This window comes from Perca fluviatilis, chromosome 11, assembly GCF_010015445.1.
Source record: "Perca fluviatilis chromosome 11, GENO_Pfluv_1.0, whole genome shotgun sequence".
NCBI lineage: Eukaryota > Metazoa > Chordata > Actinopteri > Perciformes > Percidae > Perca > Perca fluviatilis.
Window position 1 is genome coordinate 15,479,389 of NC_053122.1, and position 17,612 is coordinate 15,497,000.

Here is a 17,612-nt window from a genome sequence, read left to right on the forward strand (position 1 = left end):
AGATAAGAAGAACAACCCTTATTTATCCCTTAATGGGGGAATTCAATGTTCACACTCTGTTGTTGTTACATCACTCACATAGGCCTAAAATACACACACATGCACACACACAGGATCCATAGACATGCATTAATAGAGAGGTGTCAGAGCGACGGGGCTGCCACATAGTCGGCGCTCCAAGCAGTTGGGGGTCTCTTTTTATCTACTATCTGTTAAAAAGAGAAATTTTTCTGGGGTGACTCCATGTAGGTGGTTTGGAGCACCTGCATCCTTGGCGCATCCTGACGGATTTGTTATGACACAAATGACCCCGGGCCTTTCTTCCCCCCCCCCCCCCCTCCCCCCCCCCCCCCACTATTTTATAAAAAAAAAGAATAAAAAGCCCCAAAAATAATCATAAAAATAAATAAATAAGGAGATATTCTTCTTCCTAGGTAAAGAGTAGAGTACACAGAAAAAAAAAAAAAAAAAAAAAAACCAAAAAAAAAAAAAAAAAAAAAAAAAAAAAAAAAAAAAGGTGCAGCTATGGAATTTCTTGGTGTCAAAGAGGAAGGGAAAATAACTGCATGAATGTTAGTCAGAGAGGAAATAATGCAGAAGTTACTGTAAAAAACAAAGACAGACCCATTTGGACGGCAAAACATCACTTCAACTGCACCCAGGCTTGTTGATAGCTCATTTTGGCATCATGGCAGAGCTCAGTTTCAACGTGAATCATGGTTATCTGGAGGGTCTGGTTCGCGGAATGAAGGCCGGAATCCTGACTCGCACCGACTATCACAATCTGGCCCAGTGTGACACACTTGAAGGTAGGAATATTGTATCACACTGTCATTTTTGGAAAGATTTTTTTGTCGTAAAAAAGTCTTAGTTTGTCATAAAAATGTCATAAAAAGTCATAGTATGCGAATTGAGCTGTGCCAAAATTGTATCTTTTTAAAGATTTCCGCTGCAGTGGAGTTAACAGGGATCAACTTATCTAACCTTGAGCCCATTTTTCAAGGAGATAACCAGAACCAGGCATTCCTTTCTGAGAGACGTATACAGTTCAAGTCAGTGCAGATTCGACAAATGAACGTTTGAACTACAGCACTGTATCTTTTTTCAGGACTGTTTACTCTTCCACTCATCAGTCGTTGTTAGTTTCTCCACACTGTGGCAAGTAGTTCTTGGAAAAACTGTTTGAAACTCCTAAATTGCAGTTTATTTATTATACACCATCTGTGTTTGTGTTGTCTGTGATATAATTAGTCATCATCAGATGTAATGTATTTAACAAGTACAGCTATGTGTGTGAATTATATAGGTGATTCACCTCTTCCTGTTTTTTTGTAACTCCAACCTTACAGGAGGCTGTGGGAAAACATAATGTAATGTTTTCCTTCTACTCTTCTCAGACATGAAGCTGCATCTGCAGACCACAGACTACGGTAAGATGTTGTCTTCGTCTGAAGAGGACCTGACTGTGTCTATGGTGGATAGCAAGCTGAGGGAGAACCTGCTGACTGAATTCAGCTGCCTTCGCTCCAACGCCCTGCCTCCACTATCTACCTTCCTTGACTACATAACGTATGCTACATGTGCTATATTATAAATTATACAAATGTCACATTTCCCGTATCTTTCAATTTTTCTTGCTTATCTTCAAAAGACTGATGTTTAGGTAAATATACATGTTCTTCCCTCTATTATGAAAGCAGTCCATTACATTAAAATAAATCTAATTTCACTAAACTTACTGTATGTGCAACCAGTTTCATAGTTTCTAAAAAATAAAGGGGATGTAATATACAATGCCATGCAGGAGAATCCATTTACTCTGTTCTGTGTTACAGCTACAGCTACATGATTGACAATGTGGTGATGCTGATCACTGGTGCCCTGAAACAGAGAGATGTGGCAGAGCTCCTCCCGCGGTGTCACCCACTGGGAGCCTTTGACCAAATGGCAGCAGTGGGCATCGCTCGTACCCCAACTGAGCTCTACTCAGCCATACTGGTGGACACACCACTAGGTAGATTCATCAGATAATCTGTGTTGAACACCAAAAGATGGTCAACTTTTGTGTAGTACTGATACTACACTAAAGTTGACCATCTTTTGGTGTGTGAGTTGGTGTAATATCCCTTCAGGCACAAAGTAATTGCAGGTCACTAGAGATAATTAACAATAACCTGTTTACATATTGTACTGTTTTATGGTGGGGAGGAAACATCTCTGAAAACCCATTTCCTCTTGGTGAGGGAAAATAAAGACAAAAAATGGAGAAAAAAAATATGCTAATAGTTAGTCAATTTACAAACTCAAATCTTAGAATCCTTTCTTGTTGCACTGCTGTGGGCTGGGAGGAACAGCATTTTGTTTTAATGTAAGTAGGGTAAACTAGAAAATGAAAAACTAAATCTTTTTCAAAGTAAACTAAATGTATTTTTAATCTTGAATGTAACTGGCCAGCTATCCCGCTAAATACTAATCAACCAGGTTAGCGCTCGTCAGCTACAATAGCTCTCTGAGCGTCTTTCTATTTTCCTGGGCTTTTTACTTCCCTCCTTGCATTTTGTTCTCAGAGTTGTACCCCAAGAGGAAAAACTCTCTCAGAGCTCACAATCTTTCTAACTTGAATTCCCACTTCATCGTATGGCATGGCTCCACTCAACTCGACTTCTTTTTTGGTTTTCCATAAGCAGAAGTTCTGGCTAGTACCTGGTACTTTTTTTGGTACCACCGCGGTCGAGATTCCAATCGAGCTGAGCCGATACTAGAAGGTGAACACTGCACACCACTGATTGGTCAGGGAGAACCGCCACGAGCGTGCAACATCCTGCACAAACAAGCCAATCTTAAATAGCCAAGTTACCGTCAGTTAAGTTTCGATTAGAAGTTATTTTAAAACTTGTCTGTCTAGGCCTTTAGTAAGTCAGAATATTTGACTTACATTCCATGTTTTTATTTTTATCATTCATATTGAAGTTCTGGTAAATAAGAAAAGTTATATATAATATCAGACTAATGATACAGACTGATGCCCACTGTTGTGTCATAGCTCAGTTTTTCCAGGATGCTGTGTCTGAGAGCAACCTGGATGAAATGGAAGCGGAGATCCTCAGAAGCAAACTGTTTAAGGTGACTACAGGGTGACATAAGATGGCATGACTATCATAATTTACCATGATGCCTGTGTTAGTGCGTGCGTGTGAGTTAGAGTGTGTGTGTGTGTGTGTGTGTGTGTGTGTGTGTGTGTGTGTGTGTGTGTGTGTGTGTGTGTGTGTGTGTGTGTGTGTGTGTGTGAGCTCATACATTCTGGACTGTAGAGTTTACTACTGTGACATAAGTTTTACAGTCTTTCCCTTTTTGGTTGAGGTTAGGGGTTTTAACCAATGTGACAGACCCTAAAGCCCTTTTCATGGTATGATCAATATGTTTTTTCTTCAAAGGCATATTTAGAGTCTTTCCACTCTTTCTGCAAGACCATTGGTGGTGACACAAAAGATATCATGTGTCCTGTCCTCGAGGTACTGTGACACTTTCCACTGGGCTGAATTTGTTGTTTTACATATATATATATTTTTTTTTATTTATATAAGATCATTTTGTGAAAAAGCTCTGTGTGTATGTGTGCTGCAGTTTGAAGCAGATAGACGGGCCTTCATCATTACAGTGAACTCCTTCGGGACAGATCTCAGCTGTACAGACAGGAGTGCATTGTATCCATCTTGTGGCAAACTTTACCCTGAAGGGCTGTGCCTGCTGGCCAGGGCAGAGGACCACGAGCAGGTCAAAGCAGTGGCAAACTGTTACCCAGTGAGTCTAATCACATGGCTACTGTGTCGTTACTGCAATTAACTTAAGTCATACTGTGCATTGGGTTAACATATAACTTAACCTCCCTGCAGGCATATAAAATCATTTTTGATGACCCTGAGCCAGGATCAGGTTTTAAGACTCTGGAAGACAGATTCTTTGAACAAGAGGTACTGTAAACTTAAAAGTTAAAAGTACAATTAGTAAGTCAACCAGTCGGTGGATTTTTTTTTTTAACATTTCTGAAGAGCTAAAACAGCAAACAGTGCAAACACAATGCAAACATATTCTAAACATGATTCATGTGTAAACTGTTTTATCATAATTGTATGTAAACCTGTCTTTCTGAGTGGCTTCAACTTTCATCCTTAATCTTTTCTCAGGTGAAGCTGAACACACTTGCTTTCCTGCAGCAATTCCACTTCGGAGTATTTTACTCCTACATCAAACTGAAGGAGCAGGAGAGTCGCAACATTGTCTGGATCGCTGAGTGTGTCACACAGAGACAGAAGTCCAAGATACACAACTACATACCCATCTTCCAACTTAACTGAGCAATAAAGACAAATACATACCTATATTTAACATACAGTTGCATACAACAAGGTAATAAATGCACTTTATCAAAAACACATTTGTTGATCTCTTTATGATCCAAGTTTGGTTGTGAGGATTAGTTGCTAGGGTTGCGCTAAAGTCAGTCACAAATATTTTCAGTGTTTGCACTACAGAGCACAGAAAATACAAAAATGAGGCCTTATGATTAAGAATAAACTACTTGCTATAGTTAGCGTGTTCACATTCACATTACTGGCACAATATCTGCATGTCTAAACAGGGCCAAGGTGTACATTAAATGAGGTATAACAATGTGTAACTATACAACAGAGTACAAAACGTAATACAAAATATAAGTGGTATAAAAGTGTAAATGTGTCAGTTTTAGCAGCTAACAGGTCATATATCACACATCTTTGCTCTTCATCAGCTTGTCCTCCCTTCATACTTTCACTAAAACAAAAAGAAAATTGTAAAACAAATATCATCTAAAATATCATGACACTACAGTATCATAGATCAGAACACAGTACGAGTCTAAACATGCATGCCTTCCTTGGTTATGTAATGGCTAAACTTACAGCACTGGACAGGGACGTCCAGAGGTATGTAGTTCTGCTTGCAGAGATGAACAAAAGCAGATGCTAATCTACACGGTGCTCTGGAGGAGCTCAACTCACACACCAACAAGAACTGACCAGGATCCACCTGGCAACAAAAACATATTGTAAAAAAGAAGTTTTTGCTTCATCTAATCCATGAGGGAAATTTATGAGTGCAGAAGGTCATGTATGTTTTTGAAAACGTTTCTCATCACATCCAGCTAATGAATTTCTTATCTTATCTTGGCCATGGAAATCAATTAGGACAAGGCTGTCTGGTGAGCGCCGTGCCAGATACATGTTTTCACAGTGTCTTAGAAGCTCATGAATTACGTAACGCTAGGTACAAAATTGTTCATTCGCACAGGTGTTTTTCTACTCACCACCCTGAAACAGGAACTCAGCGGAGAATCAGGAGAGGAAAACAGGAAGTCACAGCTTACAGGGCTTGTGGCTGCTTTCGGAGAGTGCTCTGTTACACCTGGCGATTTAATACACTCCGGTTTCATCTGAAGACAGACAAATGATCAAACTGCAGGTGAGAACTGGATAATTTTTTGTCGACAAAACTCTGCCAACATGAATATGCAGACAGAAGATTTTAGGATTTTCTTCTTGATATACAAACACTGCCACTGTCACTTGTCCTACCTGCCAACTATAGAAAAATTCCTCCAAGTTTTCAGCCTGAGATCCATCGGGCAAAGGAAAATCGTTCCCTGCTTCATTGTCATTAGTCCCCAACAGACCTATGGACGTGCCTGTGTAGATAAAAAAAAAACATGTCGTTACCAATACTAAGGATCAACACTTATGACCATGGACTTGTTTATTCTCTAACTCTTGTTAAATCTTCAGTTTTATTCCTACCATGCAACCATCCATTGAGAGTGAAGCTGCACACCTCAAGCGAGAGTTCACATGACACTGACACGCCATTGTGATTGGACACCTGCACAATGTTTGACCCTCTCCTGACAGCCACTCCACTGTCACTGTGGAATGTGTGTGTTACAGCATTGTTGCAGTTGGCCTTCACCTGTGACACAAATATATATTTCTTCAAACACGTTGAGATAAGCCATTTACTGCAGCAGTGTTCATTTTGTTCTCTGACTAGTCTGCTGCTGGAAATCACAACACTCTACTCTCACCAGCCACGTTTTCACCTACATTAATACATACCTGTCCATTGTGCTGAATGTTGACTGTGCTGTTATTCATTTCTAACAGAAGGAAGTCTGAAGTGCGCAGCAGCGTGAATGAACTCTCAGCGCTGACGTCTTGAGCGAGGAGCAGTGGGCAGGAGCCCGGGAGCTCATACAGGTGACCGTCAAATGTCACCACAAACTGATCTGCCACCAACAGAGCTTGGTCTTAGAGAGAGAAAGAAGAAAGACAGCATTGCAACCTTGATTAAGTCCTCCAGTAAAGTTGCATTAAACTGTACGTATATTGCTAGAAAACGGTAGTCTTACGTATAAATGGGCTGTCCATGATCTTCCTCTTAAGGCGGTAAAGCTCAGCTGTGGGCCTGACGGAGGTGAGGGTCAGCAGGGGCCTCAGGAGCCACTCCTCCAGAAGGATCTCCACCAGTCCAGCCTCAGACACCCTGGACCAGGGCAGCGGTGGCAGCGCCACTGATGCAACCACTAAACACTCACTTCAAAAACCAAGAACACACACGATTCATAATATCTTACTGGACTAATTTTCTTACATCTCTTTTGTTCCGCACACCACACTTTTAAGTTTTTTATTTGCAAAAAATTTTTTTTTAGAATTTTCCTTCCACTTCACAATTATGTGCCACTTTGTGTTGGTCTATCACATAAAATCCCAATGAAATACATTTACATTTGTGGTTGTAATGTGACAAAATGTGGAAAAGTTCAAGGGGTATGAATACTTTTTCAAGCCACTGTAACCCTGCATGCCTCAACCAAAGTGAGCCCAGGTGTTACCGAGATACCCTGTGACCTTTGTTCTTATGGGAAGGATTGGCATACTATTATACAATGAAGGATTTGTCCCTCCTCAGACATCTTTACGTATTTGAGTGGATGAAAGAATAGATGAATGAATAAATAAATAAACAAATGAAAAAAAGGGTCGGAGAGAGTTTGTCTTCATGTGTCTCAGACATGTGCAGTACCTGGGGGAGAATTTGTAGACAGAGGCCAGTCGTTTCCTGATTCCAGACAGAGCCATTGCCAACCTGGTCTCCGCCCAGTGGTAGGTATGCTGTCCTGCCTGGTGCACACAGAACACCAACCAGAAATGCACACTAATGAGTTTGCATGCATATTAGTATGCCGGGTTTGAGTCTTATCTTGGATTTGTCTTGTCTGACTGAGTTACCTCAACATTACTCCCTCTCCGTCTACTCTGCATGTCCAAAGTCAGACTTTCTTTTTTTCCAGCATGTTGGTGATAATTACTGTACATTTTACTCGGTTTATCATCATATTTCATGTTTTACTGACTAATTACTACGTAACTTGAGTCAATTCTGCACCTGGACACATAGAAGACAATGATCAGAAACAGCAGCTTCTAGCATATCCAGGTTTTATTAAATCCAGAATAAGAGCTCATCCACAATTTGACCAGGATATTTACATGCAGTAAACATAAACAGGATACTCCAAAAACCCGATCATAACTGGGATACTAGTATGCATGTAAACACACTCAATTTTACAGAATTAGACATGCACACACTGTAAAAATATCTACAATGTGCTTTAAATTAGCCGAAGAGAAATTATTACTACTACTACTACTACTACTACTACTACTACTAATAATAATAATAATAATTGCCAGACCTTCCTCCGCAGCGCTGCAGAGGAGGGTCTGGCTAGTCCACACAGCATTCCGGGATGGGAATCAAACGTGCTCTGGTTTATTGGCATTTCTTTAAACCAATCATAATCGTCTTGGGCGGCGCTAAGCTCCGCACGGAACCGCGGTTCCACTGCAAAATAGCCTCGGGAAGGAACTTGTTTTGGTGGAACATGTGTAAATTCAAAACTTGTTTAAGGTCGTGCAACAGAAAACTCAGATTGGAAACGACCCTGACACATAGTCTAGCTAGCTGTCTTGATTTACCCTGCAGAGATCTGGGGCCTCATGTATAAACGTTGCGTACGCACGAAAAGCTTGCGTACGCTGGTTTTCACGGTCACTTTGTGATGTATAAAAAAATTTACTTGACGTGAGAATGTGCGGGCCGTCACGCAAACTGTTGAGCAGTCGTGAGAATGTGCGGGCCGTCCGCAAAGTCTTTTCTGGCTCTGTAACGTAGCGAATTCTAACTGAAAAGTGCCGAAAATCACTAAACATTGCAAAATAAAGTTTCCACTACAGTTACTGGCATACGTCTGTAACGTTGTCTATGAAAAAAAAAAAACTTATATCCGCTGATACTCCATAAAAGTTTGATCATTTATGTGGATAATGTTTCACATCTTTCACACAACTGTTTAATTTGCAGGCTACTTAATCTCTGTTAAACATGAGGACGGAAAATGATTGATAAATCCACTTAGAAAATACTTTCAGTCATCCTCTGTATTTCCCATAGATGAAATATCTTACTCGCGGAAAGTTACACGGAAAATGCAATAGTGTCTGTGAGTCTTTAGTTGCTGAGGCTCAGACATCCATGGCGCACAGGAGGCGGGACGCACGGATCCATCTCCCCAGGAACAAACGCTGTGTCGAGGGGACTAACTCATGTGATGCGTCATTAATCCCGTGGATGATTTGTAGGCTATAAAGTGAACAAGGTGTACCCGGTCCACCAAACAATGGGCCGTCTTGACTGTCTTAATTCTGCACATATTTCTGTTACTGTAGTCCTATTTACTATTTCATTATTTCATCCATGCGTGGCACAGCGGATCTGTGCGCACGTCACCTGCTGTGGAGACGCTGGCCTCACTAACATCTCCTCCTCTGAGTCAGGTCTCCCTCGCGCTGGACTCAGTTTCACTGAGCTACTAACACTTAATAAAAAAAATAAATGGCATTACATCAGTGAGTTCAAACTGCTTATTATGCGTAATTTGGACTGACACTGAGATGTATGTTGTTCTGTAAGTGGTGTGGCACTGCCACTATTCTCTTGCTTTCCACTTCGACATTAAACTTTATTTTTTTATTATTCTGCCATGGTTCGGTGCATTCACCGCCCGGTCACCATTTGCCATTCTGGGCATTTTCTTTAATTGCTTATCCAAGATGACAAACCTCCAAACAGAACATTTTATCTCGCCTCCACCTCCGAGATCAGCACCTCAGTCAGTGAAGTTTTTCTTTTTTTTTCCGTCTGCAGCAGGATAACCCGTTGTGATTGGACAAAGAATGACGTCGGGGGCGCATTTATAGTAATTTCCATATTCATTTATGGGAGTAGGCAAGGCGGGGTCAGTCACTCATTCATGTGCGCTCAATTTCACGTGGATTGTCATGTATAAAGGAAAGGTGCGCAGGACCTGGCGTACAACCAGTCTTATACATGTGAATATTTCTGTGCGTAGGTACTTTTCAAGTTTTGGCCGTACGCCATCTTCTGGTATGAAAGCTGCGCAGTCTTATATACATGAGGCCCCTGGGGAGCAGTTAACCATAGACCTCATATCCGGCGGAATTCCCGGCAGCAACGGAGCAATCCCGGAAGTGGAACATAGTGGATATAGACTACCTATTGTCTAACACAAAAGAAAAAGGCAGCAGCGTGTCAGCTTTCTCACCACATCCAGGGCGACGCTGAGCGTGGCGACACTGGCCTGAGCCAGTGGCCTCAGCTGAGGGTTCTCCAACAGCACAGGTAGGACCTCCACCAACTGGTCAGTCCACAAAGAAACAGCCTCCCTCCACAACGCCTCCAGCCTCTGGCCCTTCACATCTTGGTACACACCTGCCAGAGTGGCTAGGGGCCCTGAGGATGGAGCACAACACTTTTTCACACTTTGTGCATTAAGATGGCTCCGTTATGAGAGCAACAGCACATAAAAGTTTTTCTCACATTGAAGTTACGAGACTCACAAGAAGTGACTAAACAAAAAGTCTGTGATTGTGTAAGAAAATAAATAAATAACATGAGACAGAAGAGATGCTTTTCATGCATCAGATAATGACTTAAAGGAAGAGAGGATTAGTTTTGAGTTTCTTGAAGAAATTAGATTTCTGCCTGTGAGGAAAAAAACTTAAGGGCATGCCTATTACAGCAACCAAATTTACTGTGCATACACAACCACAATACATCATTCTGTCATTGTAGCTCATGTGCCTGTGGACCTAACAGACAGACATCTGTAAACAAGTTATTTTCAAGAAGTTTTTTTTATGAAATTAGAAATAAAGGTACTGGCCAAACAAGACAGTAGGAGATGGTGCCATCTTCTATATCTGCTTTCTCAGTGTTTCTGATTCTACCCTTTTCTTTCAGTGACCTCATCAAGATTTCTGATTGCTTTGCTGGTCAAGGCAGCGGCCGACATGAATGATTAGCGACATCTCTCTGGACTCACTCCTCAGTTCCTGTTGTCCCAGCAGAGAGGCGTGCTGCAGCAGACTGAGAAAGCGAGGCATGCTGTCGGCCACAATGTGACGCAAGGGGCCGCTCTGCCACAGAGCCAACAAACCTCCATCTCTGTGCTCCAGCAGAGCCTCTGCTTGCTGGGAAACACGAAGGGGTACAGCACTCAGCTCCTGGAGCAACTCACTGTCCCTGGACTGCAGAGAAGGTTATAAAGACAAGCCACATAAGAAAAGTACATTTAAGCTTTAAAGTTAGATCCCTACAGTATTGGCTGAGCCTAAACCACTAAATATTTAAGTATTCTGTAGTATCCAGTAGTTTGGTTACCTGACGTCTGAATTCAACAAGGTGGTACTGTAATGTCTTGATTCTCTCCAGCAGCTTATTCTGTAACTGGCAGCTCAAGTACTGAATCCGGGCCTGTGAAAACAACAACATACAGTATTTCAAGGTGTCATGCTTTAATGTAAAAATGTGGCAACTTTTTAAAAGATTCTTTTGGGCATTTTTAGGCCTTTATTGAAAGGACAGCTGAAGAAATGAAAGGGGAGAGAGAGAGAGAGAGAGAGGGAATGACATGCAGCAAAGGGCCGCAGGTCGGAGTCGAACCCAGGCCCACTGCGTCGAGGAGTAAACCTCTATATATGGGTGTCCGCTCTACCAACTGAGTTATCTGGGTGCCCAAAATGTGGCAACTTTTGTTGTTTTGGTGATACCTCCAATGCAGTTAGACTTTCCAAACAGCCATTTGCTCTCAGCATCAGCCTCTGATTGGCTGATCCCACAGACACACTGCCCAGAGTTTCAGGTTTGCTGCTGCTGTCTCTTTTCTGCACATCCAGCATCAAACTGCGATTTGTTCCCACACATGCCACCATAGTGACGTCCTCGTTCAGACCTGGACCTGGACACAAACAGATTGAATTCTTCATAATCCTAGTTTTAATATTTTTGTCATTTTTTTGGAAGTTTAGCAGACATAATTCTGTATTTACCGTTCGTGTAACCTGCCGTGGTCTGAAGACATCGTCCCTCTGCCGTCCAGTTCAGCCAGATCTTCTCTCTGCGGTCCAGTCTGGCCTGCACCTGGAGACCAGACCCCTGGGGCCACCACAGGGCACTGCTCCCCACCTCCACACTCCAATTACCAATCCTAGACTATGAAGTGTACACACACACACACACACACACACACACACATACACACACGTTTGTACATGTATGTTTGTAAAGACCCTCACAAATAATTATTAAAAACATAATTGTGTTTTTATGGGGGTTATGTGTCAGACTATTTCTTGGCTTGGAGCCTTAACTTCTTGGCAGTCTTGTTGTCACCATGAGGTTGCCAGGCAATCAGCCTGAGACTGAATAGCCAAGAAATAGTCTGGCACATAACCTTCCGTAAAACCACAACTGGTCCTTCCACACTTACACTTATTTTTGTACAGATTAAACTAACGAGCTATAATTTGTTAATCAGTGAGTTTTAGAAGTGCTGGTATGTGGATTCTGTTCCTTTTGGACACAGCCAGGCTAGCTGGTGCTAAGCTAAGCTAATCAGCTGTAGCTTAATATTAACTGACAAACATGAGAGTGGTATCGACCCTCTCATCTACCTCTAGAAATGTTAACTTCTTATGTTAACCTTTGAAGAGTAAGGATCGACTCTTTATTTTCCAAAAGTGTCCTCCCACTCCAGACTGTAAACTTAAATCGGTCCTCACAAAGACAGAAATACAAAAGCTCACACACAGAGAAGCCGCGATAACAGCCACATGTGTACAGAGTGCTATTTAATCCAATTCTGATAATGCCATATTACGATAAAGTCCTGGCAGCGATGTAATAAAACCATCATACCCAATAATATAAAAGTGACATGACATGCCATGTTTAACTAAAGTTATAACTGAGACACATTATTGGTAATTAATCCTCAGAGGGTTGTTCACCTCAGAGAACAGAGACATGTTGGAGCCCTGAGCAGTAGAGGAGTTGATCAAGGCGAAGGTGAGGCTGCACTGGTGGGGCCGTCCTGTCACCGATAGACGAGACTGTGTGTAAAACAGCTCCTCTCCTGAGTTCACTCTGTGGGATCCTGACCACGACAAAGTCTGAGAGACACACAGTGAGAAAAAACAACAGCTGAAGAAAAGAAATAAGCACAGCAGCATCCTGAAAGTTGGAATACATAACAAGACATTCACGTATATTGTGAAAAATACTTTCTCCCAGGGACTGTGCACGTTTATCACGGTACAACCACACTCCAAACTGAAACCCCAAACTATAAATCATTGCATGAGAATGAAAGCAGTGAGAAATAAAAGATGCAGATGTGTGAACTCACTGGCTGTGGGGGGCAGAGGCCAAGCAGCACTGTGTGCTCCAGGCGATCCCTGAGGTTGGTCTGAATCCTAGTCAGGAGTGTGTGTGACGGACAGGGTGCAGGAGACACTTTGTCTAGGCCAACATTCATCTGAAGGCTGTGCATTCCCCGTGGACCTCTCTAGGAACAACACAGAAAACACAAACATCAGCCATCTGCAATCACATGAAGAGAGAGTACGTCCTAGCAATTAAAAGGTTTTAGCTTTCAGAGTACCTGGTACTTCATGCTTTGCTTGACGCTCCTGTTGTCCCATCTCAGCTCTGCATTCTGTGAATACGAGTTTCCCTCCTGACCCACTGACACACAACCTTTGACAGAAGACATTGACATCTACACGCACACATGCATACACGCGCACACACACATGCGCGCGCCACACACACACACACAGATACAATGTATGTCAGTAATAAAACTACAGACCTCTTCACTCAAAGGGAGAGGCGTCTTTCAGGGCAACAGCTTGTTTCAAACTCTATTTAACATCTGCATTGGCCTTACCCTTAACAATAAGGAAGTTAAATGTATGTGTTATGTTGATGATCCTTTGTTGCTGTCACCCACACATCAAGGACTACAGCAGGAGTCAAGGACTACTCCTGGACCTCCAGGAGCAGTACGGTCAGAACTAGGCCCCGTCAACTTTAACAAATCTAAAATCAGGATCTTCTAACAGAAGCCCAGATCTCAGGAAACCAAATTTTAATTCAAATTAGGAAACCCTCATCTAGATCACACCCTGTATTATGATGATGGGACTTAAAATCAGTGCCTTAGGGAACTTTGGTCTGGCAGTGAATGCACTGAAACAAAAAGGATATAACACATGCTATGCAATTAGAATTTAGACTCAAATGTGTAACAGTGCAATCCAACCAATCACCCTTTATTGTAGTGAAGTTTGGGGATCACTTAGCCATCAGGACCACTCTAGATGGGACAAGCATCCCATAGAGGCGCTGCATGCAGAATTCTGTCCATTAGGTCCATATTGAACACCCGAAGGAAATCACCAACCAATGCATGCATCACAGAATTAGGCCGCTTCCCCATGATTATTAACATTAAGAAAAGGACACTTACATTTTGGTTACATCTCAAATTGAGCCCCCAAGACACCCTAAAATTTCAGGCACTACAAACCCAGGAGCTGAGCCCAAATTAGTCCCTTCTATCAGCTGGTCCTGAGACTTAATGATCGAATAACACCCAATACTGTTCAACCTCAGACCAGCACTGCTTTCCAACCACTTATCAGATTAACAAAACACTGGATGAATCAAACCAAGACTCAAAACAAACTGAATTGCTATCTGGCCCTATACCATGAATATAAATTTGCAGATTATCTCTTTACTGTCAAAGATACAAAGCAGAGACAGATCCTGACCAAATACAGACGCAGTGACCACGGTCTAGCCACAGAGAAAGGACGACACAAGAAGTCCTGGCTACCAACAGAGGAAAGAGTCTGTGGTCACTGCACGCAAAGTGAGATAGAGACAGGGGGGCACTTCCTCTTATATCATATATATGTATATCATAATATAATAAGAGTGCTATTAAAGAAATGTAATTGCTTAATCACAAACCTTACATACCGTAGCTAGATTACAGTAAAAAACCACAAATGTCATGCCAATAACACCTTGAAAAAACATTGAGAGAAGAAATATATATATATAATTAAGTAATTGCACACTCAATAAAGACTTATTATACACAAGTATACAAAACATACAGTATGAGGAGTTTTAAATTTGAAGAGAGTCCACCAACCTGTTGCATTGAGAATAGAGCACACGCCTGCCCCCTGCTGGAGTTGTTCTGCCACTGTTTGTTCAGATTGATAGAGATATTGACAGGGACTGTGGTGCTGTCCCATGACAGATGGGTCTGCACAATAAAAAAACATTATAATAATATTAATAAATTTACAATAAAACTCAAATTAAATTACACATTACACTATGCAAAATTATCAGAAATATTCTAAATTTAGTTTTGTTTCAGTAAACAACATTATGCATGATGTCCAATGCAGTAGACATATGTATAACATGTTCAAAAAAATAAATCCTGACAGACTGAAACTGTGATTTGGTGATGTATGCATTAAATGGCTGTAATATTAGAAGCTGAAAAATATGCTCCATTTCAGCTAAAAGAAATAGAGGTAAAGAATACTGTTTCAAATGTTTTGAGAGCCTGAGCTGTGTCCAATTGACAAAAATGGCGAGACTCATTTCTGGATCAAATGACTAGCTGAGATAAATACACACACACACACACACACACACACACATATATTTTAAGAGCGTAAAATGACGAGGTAAATGTGTGGCAGCATACATGGTGGCTGCTGCGCTGTTCCTTCTGTGAGCTGTGTGACAGCGTGTGAAGGGACATCTGGCTTAGAGTGGACGAGAAGGGCTGTTTCAGCTCCAGTTTGGTCTCATTCGTCTCCTCTGATCGACTCCACGAGCTCAGAGCTCTGACCTTGAGATAAACAAACCACAGAAAGCGAAAGAGACTTTTAATAAAAACGTCAAGACACGTGTTTACATTAAACTGGACACGATTCATGGTGCACGTCATTACATTTTGAAGATGACCATTTCTTAGCGGACAAAAAAAGGAGACAAAAAAATTTGAATGAAGCTTTTCGCATTTTCAGGATCATGACACACGTTGTACAGTCTGACCTGCTCCAGTCGGCCATGCCTCGTCCAGCCCACTAAAACACTGTCCAGACAGCCATATAAGGAACGCTCGAGAGTCACCTCCAAACTAGTCCAACGGGGAATGCAGTTGATCTGAACTGAAGTCAAGAACAAGAGAAAGACATCAACAACCTGTAGTCAGCCACCCTGATGTAGGAATCCTGTTAGATGTGATAAAAATGGACAAACGTCCCTGTGGTGGTTGTAACGCTCTGCAGAGTTGGTCTGCAATAGTTTACCCTTCAGGCTCTGGTTCCCCATCTCCAGTGCTGGAGGTGCAGAGTAGAGACCAGACAAGATCAACTCCTGGCTGCCCCACACAGCTCCATGTTGAACTTGGTAGCTCCAGTTCCTGGCCTCATACACCGTCCTCACTGCGACAGTCCTGGGAAGTGGCTTTAACTACAGAACAAAGATGATCACTGAAACATTATCGATGTGGGTACGGCATGATGCTCAGGGTGTGGAAAGACACAAATGTCTATTAAAGATTGATCAAGTGCACTTTTCTTTAGGTCTGACCATTGTGTTTGGTCATCCTTGACACCAGAATTAAAGTGCAATATTGCCAATAGTCTTAAATGTAAATATAATATAATATATAGGCCTATATATTTACTATATTCATAGTCAAGAGATATGTTAGCTATGAAATACCTGTGGGTATGAGTGTTTGAGCTCTAGAACTTGTTTCCATCCACTCTCTATAGCTGCCAGGTCCCCCAGAGCCCACAGCCTCCTCCTGCCCGACAACACCTCCACCAAACCTGCAACACTGGACTGAGACTGGTTCAGCTGAAGAGAGGGAAGAGAGATGTTGACTGCTGTTGTGACATGCCGTGCCCCTAAAACTCTTTAATTACTAGAACAAATGCATAGAAAAGAATGTTGCATAGCACTGTTACGTCACTCTCGTTTTATTGGGATTTAATAATAAGAGCGCCTTTGAGAATAAGAAACCACCTGAGAGCGGACATTGAGCTGAGAAGGCAGGTAAACCAACATCCTGGGAATATTGTGGACCACCTTCACCATCAGGTCCTTGCTGGACAAAAGAAACTCGTCACTTATAGTATGTGCACGTGTTTGATTGACAGAAGACTTTCTAAATGTCGGCAGTGTGACTGATGAGGTTTCAGTATGTGTACCTATGAGGCAGATGGTGTCCCTGGATAATGAGTGCCAGTGAGGAGCTGAGTTCAGGGTTCACAGCCATGGAGCACCTCAGCTGTGACTCAGTAAGTCTTCCCCAGGCCTCCACCTACATCGGCAGTCACATAGATGGTTAGCACAGAGAAGCAAAGTTGTGGGAATTTGAATTGGATGTGACTCTCACCTGTAAGGCAGGGCTAGTTTGTCCCTGCACAGTGTGTTTTAGGGTTACTCTGGCCTCCTTGGACCCTCCATGTGCACCCCAGCCTCCCACATCCCCCACCACTCGGACTCTCCAATCCTGACAGTGAACGTCTACTGCAGCGCTCCGCAGAGGACCTGCAGAGAAGATCAATACTGTTCTTAAAGATAAACACCATAATACTTAAAATAGACCCTCATACCCATCTTGAGAAAACATTGTCTAAACCAACCATTTTTTTTTTCTTTTGCAAAGAGAAACTGAAAAAGGTACTGAAAAACAACCAAAGCAGCATTTACTCATCCCAAACTTCAGAAAACAACATTAAAACACAAATATGAAATCCAGTTTTTAATACAATCTGACCTTTGAACTGAGCGGTCAGGGTAGTGTCCAAACTGTGCTGTGTACTGTGCTGTGTCCCTGTCTGATTAGAAGCTGGTGGAGAGTAGGAGAGCAGCAGTGCTAGACGTCCATCGGCCACACTGATATTCAAGCCGGAGGCGAGCAGCTTGTGTCCGTCCACAGTGAGCCGAGCCCTGGACTGAAGCTGAGAAAAGACTCCCTGGATGGAACACAGGCCCTTGGAGAAGAAAATAAAAAGAGAGGTTTTTAAGATAAGTTTTTG

The 17,612-nt window shown here is 42.1% G+C and overlaps 2 protein-coding genes across 2 annotated transcripts in view; one reads left to right on the plus strand and one right to left on the minus strand.

Annotated features, from left to right (window-relative positions):
• The first annotated feature begins 639 nt into the window (after positions 1-639).
• Positions 640-4,381, plus strand: LOC120568251 (V-type proton ATPase subunit d 1-like). Its single transcript, XM_039815636.1, has 8 exons — positions 640-809; positions 1,398-1,569; positions 1,836-2,014; positions 3,044-3,123; positions 3,435-3,512; positions 3,625-3,801; positions 3,894-3,971; positions 4,185-4,381. Exons 1-8 carry the CDS (start codon positions 689-691, stop codon positions 4,353-4,355), a joined length of 1,056 nt encoding a protein of 351 aa, XP_039671570.1. The 5' UTR covers positions 640-688; the 3' UTR covers positions 4,356-4,381.
• A 420-nt stretch (positions 4,382-4,801) lies between these two features.
• LOC120568593 overlaps positions 4,802-17,612 on the minus strand; it is a 34,739-nt gene continuing 21,928 nt past the window's right edge. Inside the window, exons 47-71 of the mRNA XM_039816203.1 lie at positions 17,351-17,567; positions 17,015-17,121; positions 16,779-16,891; positions 16,594-16,675; positions 16,288-16,425; positions 15,870-16,032; positions 15,613-15,728; positions 15,260-15,406; positions 14,687-14,803; positions 13,121-13,237; positions 12,866-13,024; positions 12,468-12,629; positions 11,508-11,598; positions 11,229-11,416; positions 10,840-10,932; positions 10,502-10,706; positions 9,722-9,909; positions 7,117-7,214; positions 6,440-6,624; positions 6,147-6,337; positions 5,832-6,000; positions 5,613-5,722; positions 5,345-5,470; positions 4,941-5,067; positions 4,802-4,812 (exon numbers count right to left, since the gene is read on the minus strand). Coding sequence (XP_039672137.1) covers positions 4,802-4,812; positions 4,941-5,067; positions 5,345-5,470; positions 5,613-5,722; positions 5,832-6,000; positions 6,147-6,337; positions 6,440-6,624; positions 7,117-7,214; positions 9,722-9,909; positions 10,502-10,706; positions 10,840-10,932; positions 11,229-11,416; positions 11,508-11,598; positions 12,468-12,629; positions 12,866-13,024; positions 13,121-13,237; positions 14,687-14,803; positions 15,260-15,406; positions 15,613-15,728; positions 15,870-16,032; positions 16,288-16,425; positions 16,594-16,675; positions 16,779-16,891; positions 17,015-17,121; positions 17,351-17,567 — 3,420 coding nt within the window. The remainder of the gene's footprint in view (positions 4,813-4,940; positions 5,068-5,344; positions 5,471-5,612; positions 5,723-5,831; positions 6,001-6,146; positions 6,338-6,439; positions 6,625-7,116; positions 7,215-9,721; positions 9,910-10,501; positions 10,707-10,839; positions 10,933-11,228; positions 11,417-11,507; positions 11,599-12,467; positions 12,630-12,865; positions 13,025-13,120; positions 13,238-14,686; positions 14,804-15,259; positions 15,407-15,612; positions 15,729-15,869; positions 16,033-16,287; positions 16,426-16,593; positions 16,676-16,778; positions 16,892-17,014; positions 17,122-17,350; positions 17,568-17,612) is intronic.

What these genes read in the sequence shown, in the direction of transcription:
- LOC120568251 (XM_039815636.1), top strand. Translation starts at nt 689, where the DNA reads ATGGCAGAGCTCAGTTTCAACGTGAATCATGGTTATCTGGAGGGTCTG. An exon ending in CCAGTGTGACACACTTGAAG is followed by an intron (nt 810 to 1,397) that starts GTAGGAATATTG and finishes TACTCTTCTCAG; the next exon opens with ACATGAAGCTGCATCTGCAG. An exon ending in CAGTGGCAAACTGTTACCCA is followed by an intron (nt 3,802 to 3,893) that starts GTGAGTCTAATC and finishes ACCTCCCTGCAG; the next exon opens with GCATATAAAATCATTTTTGA.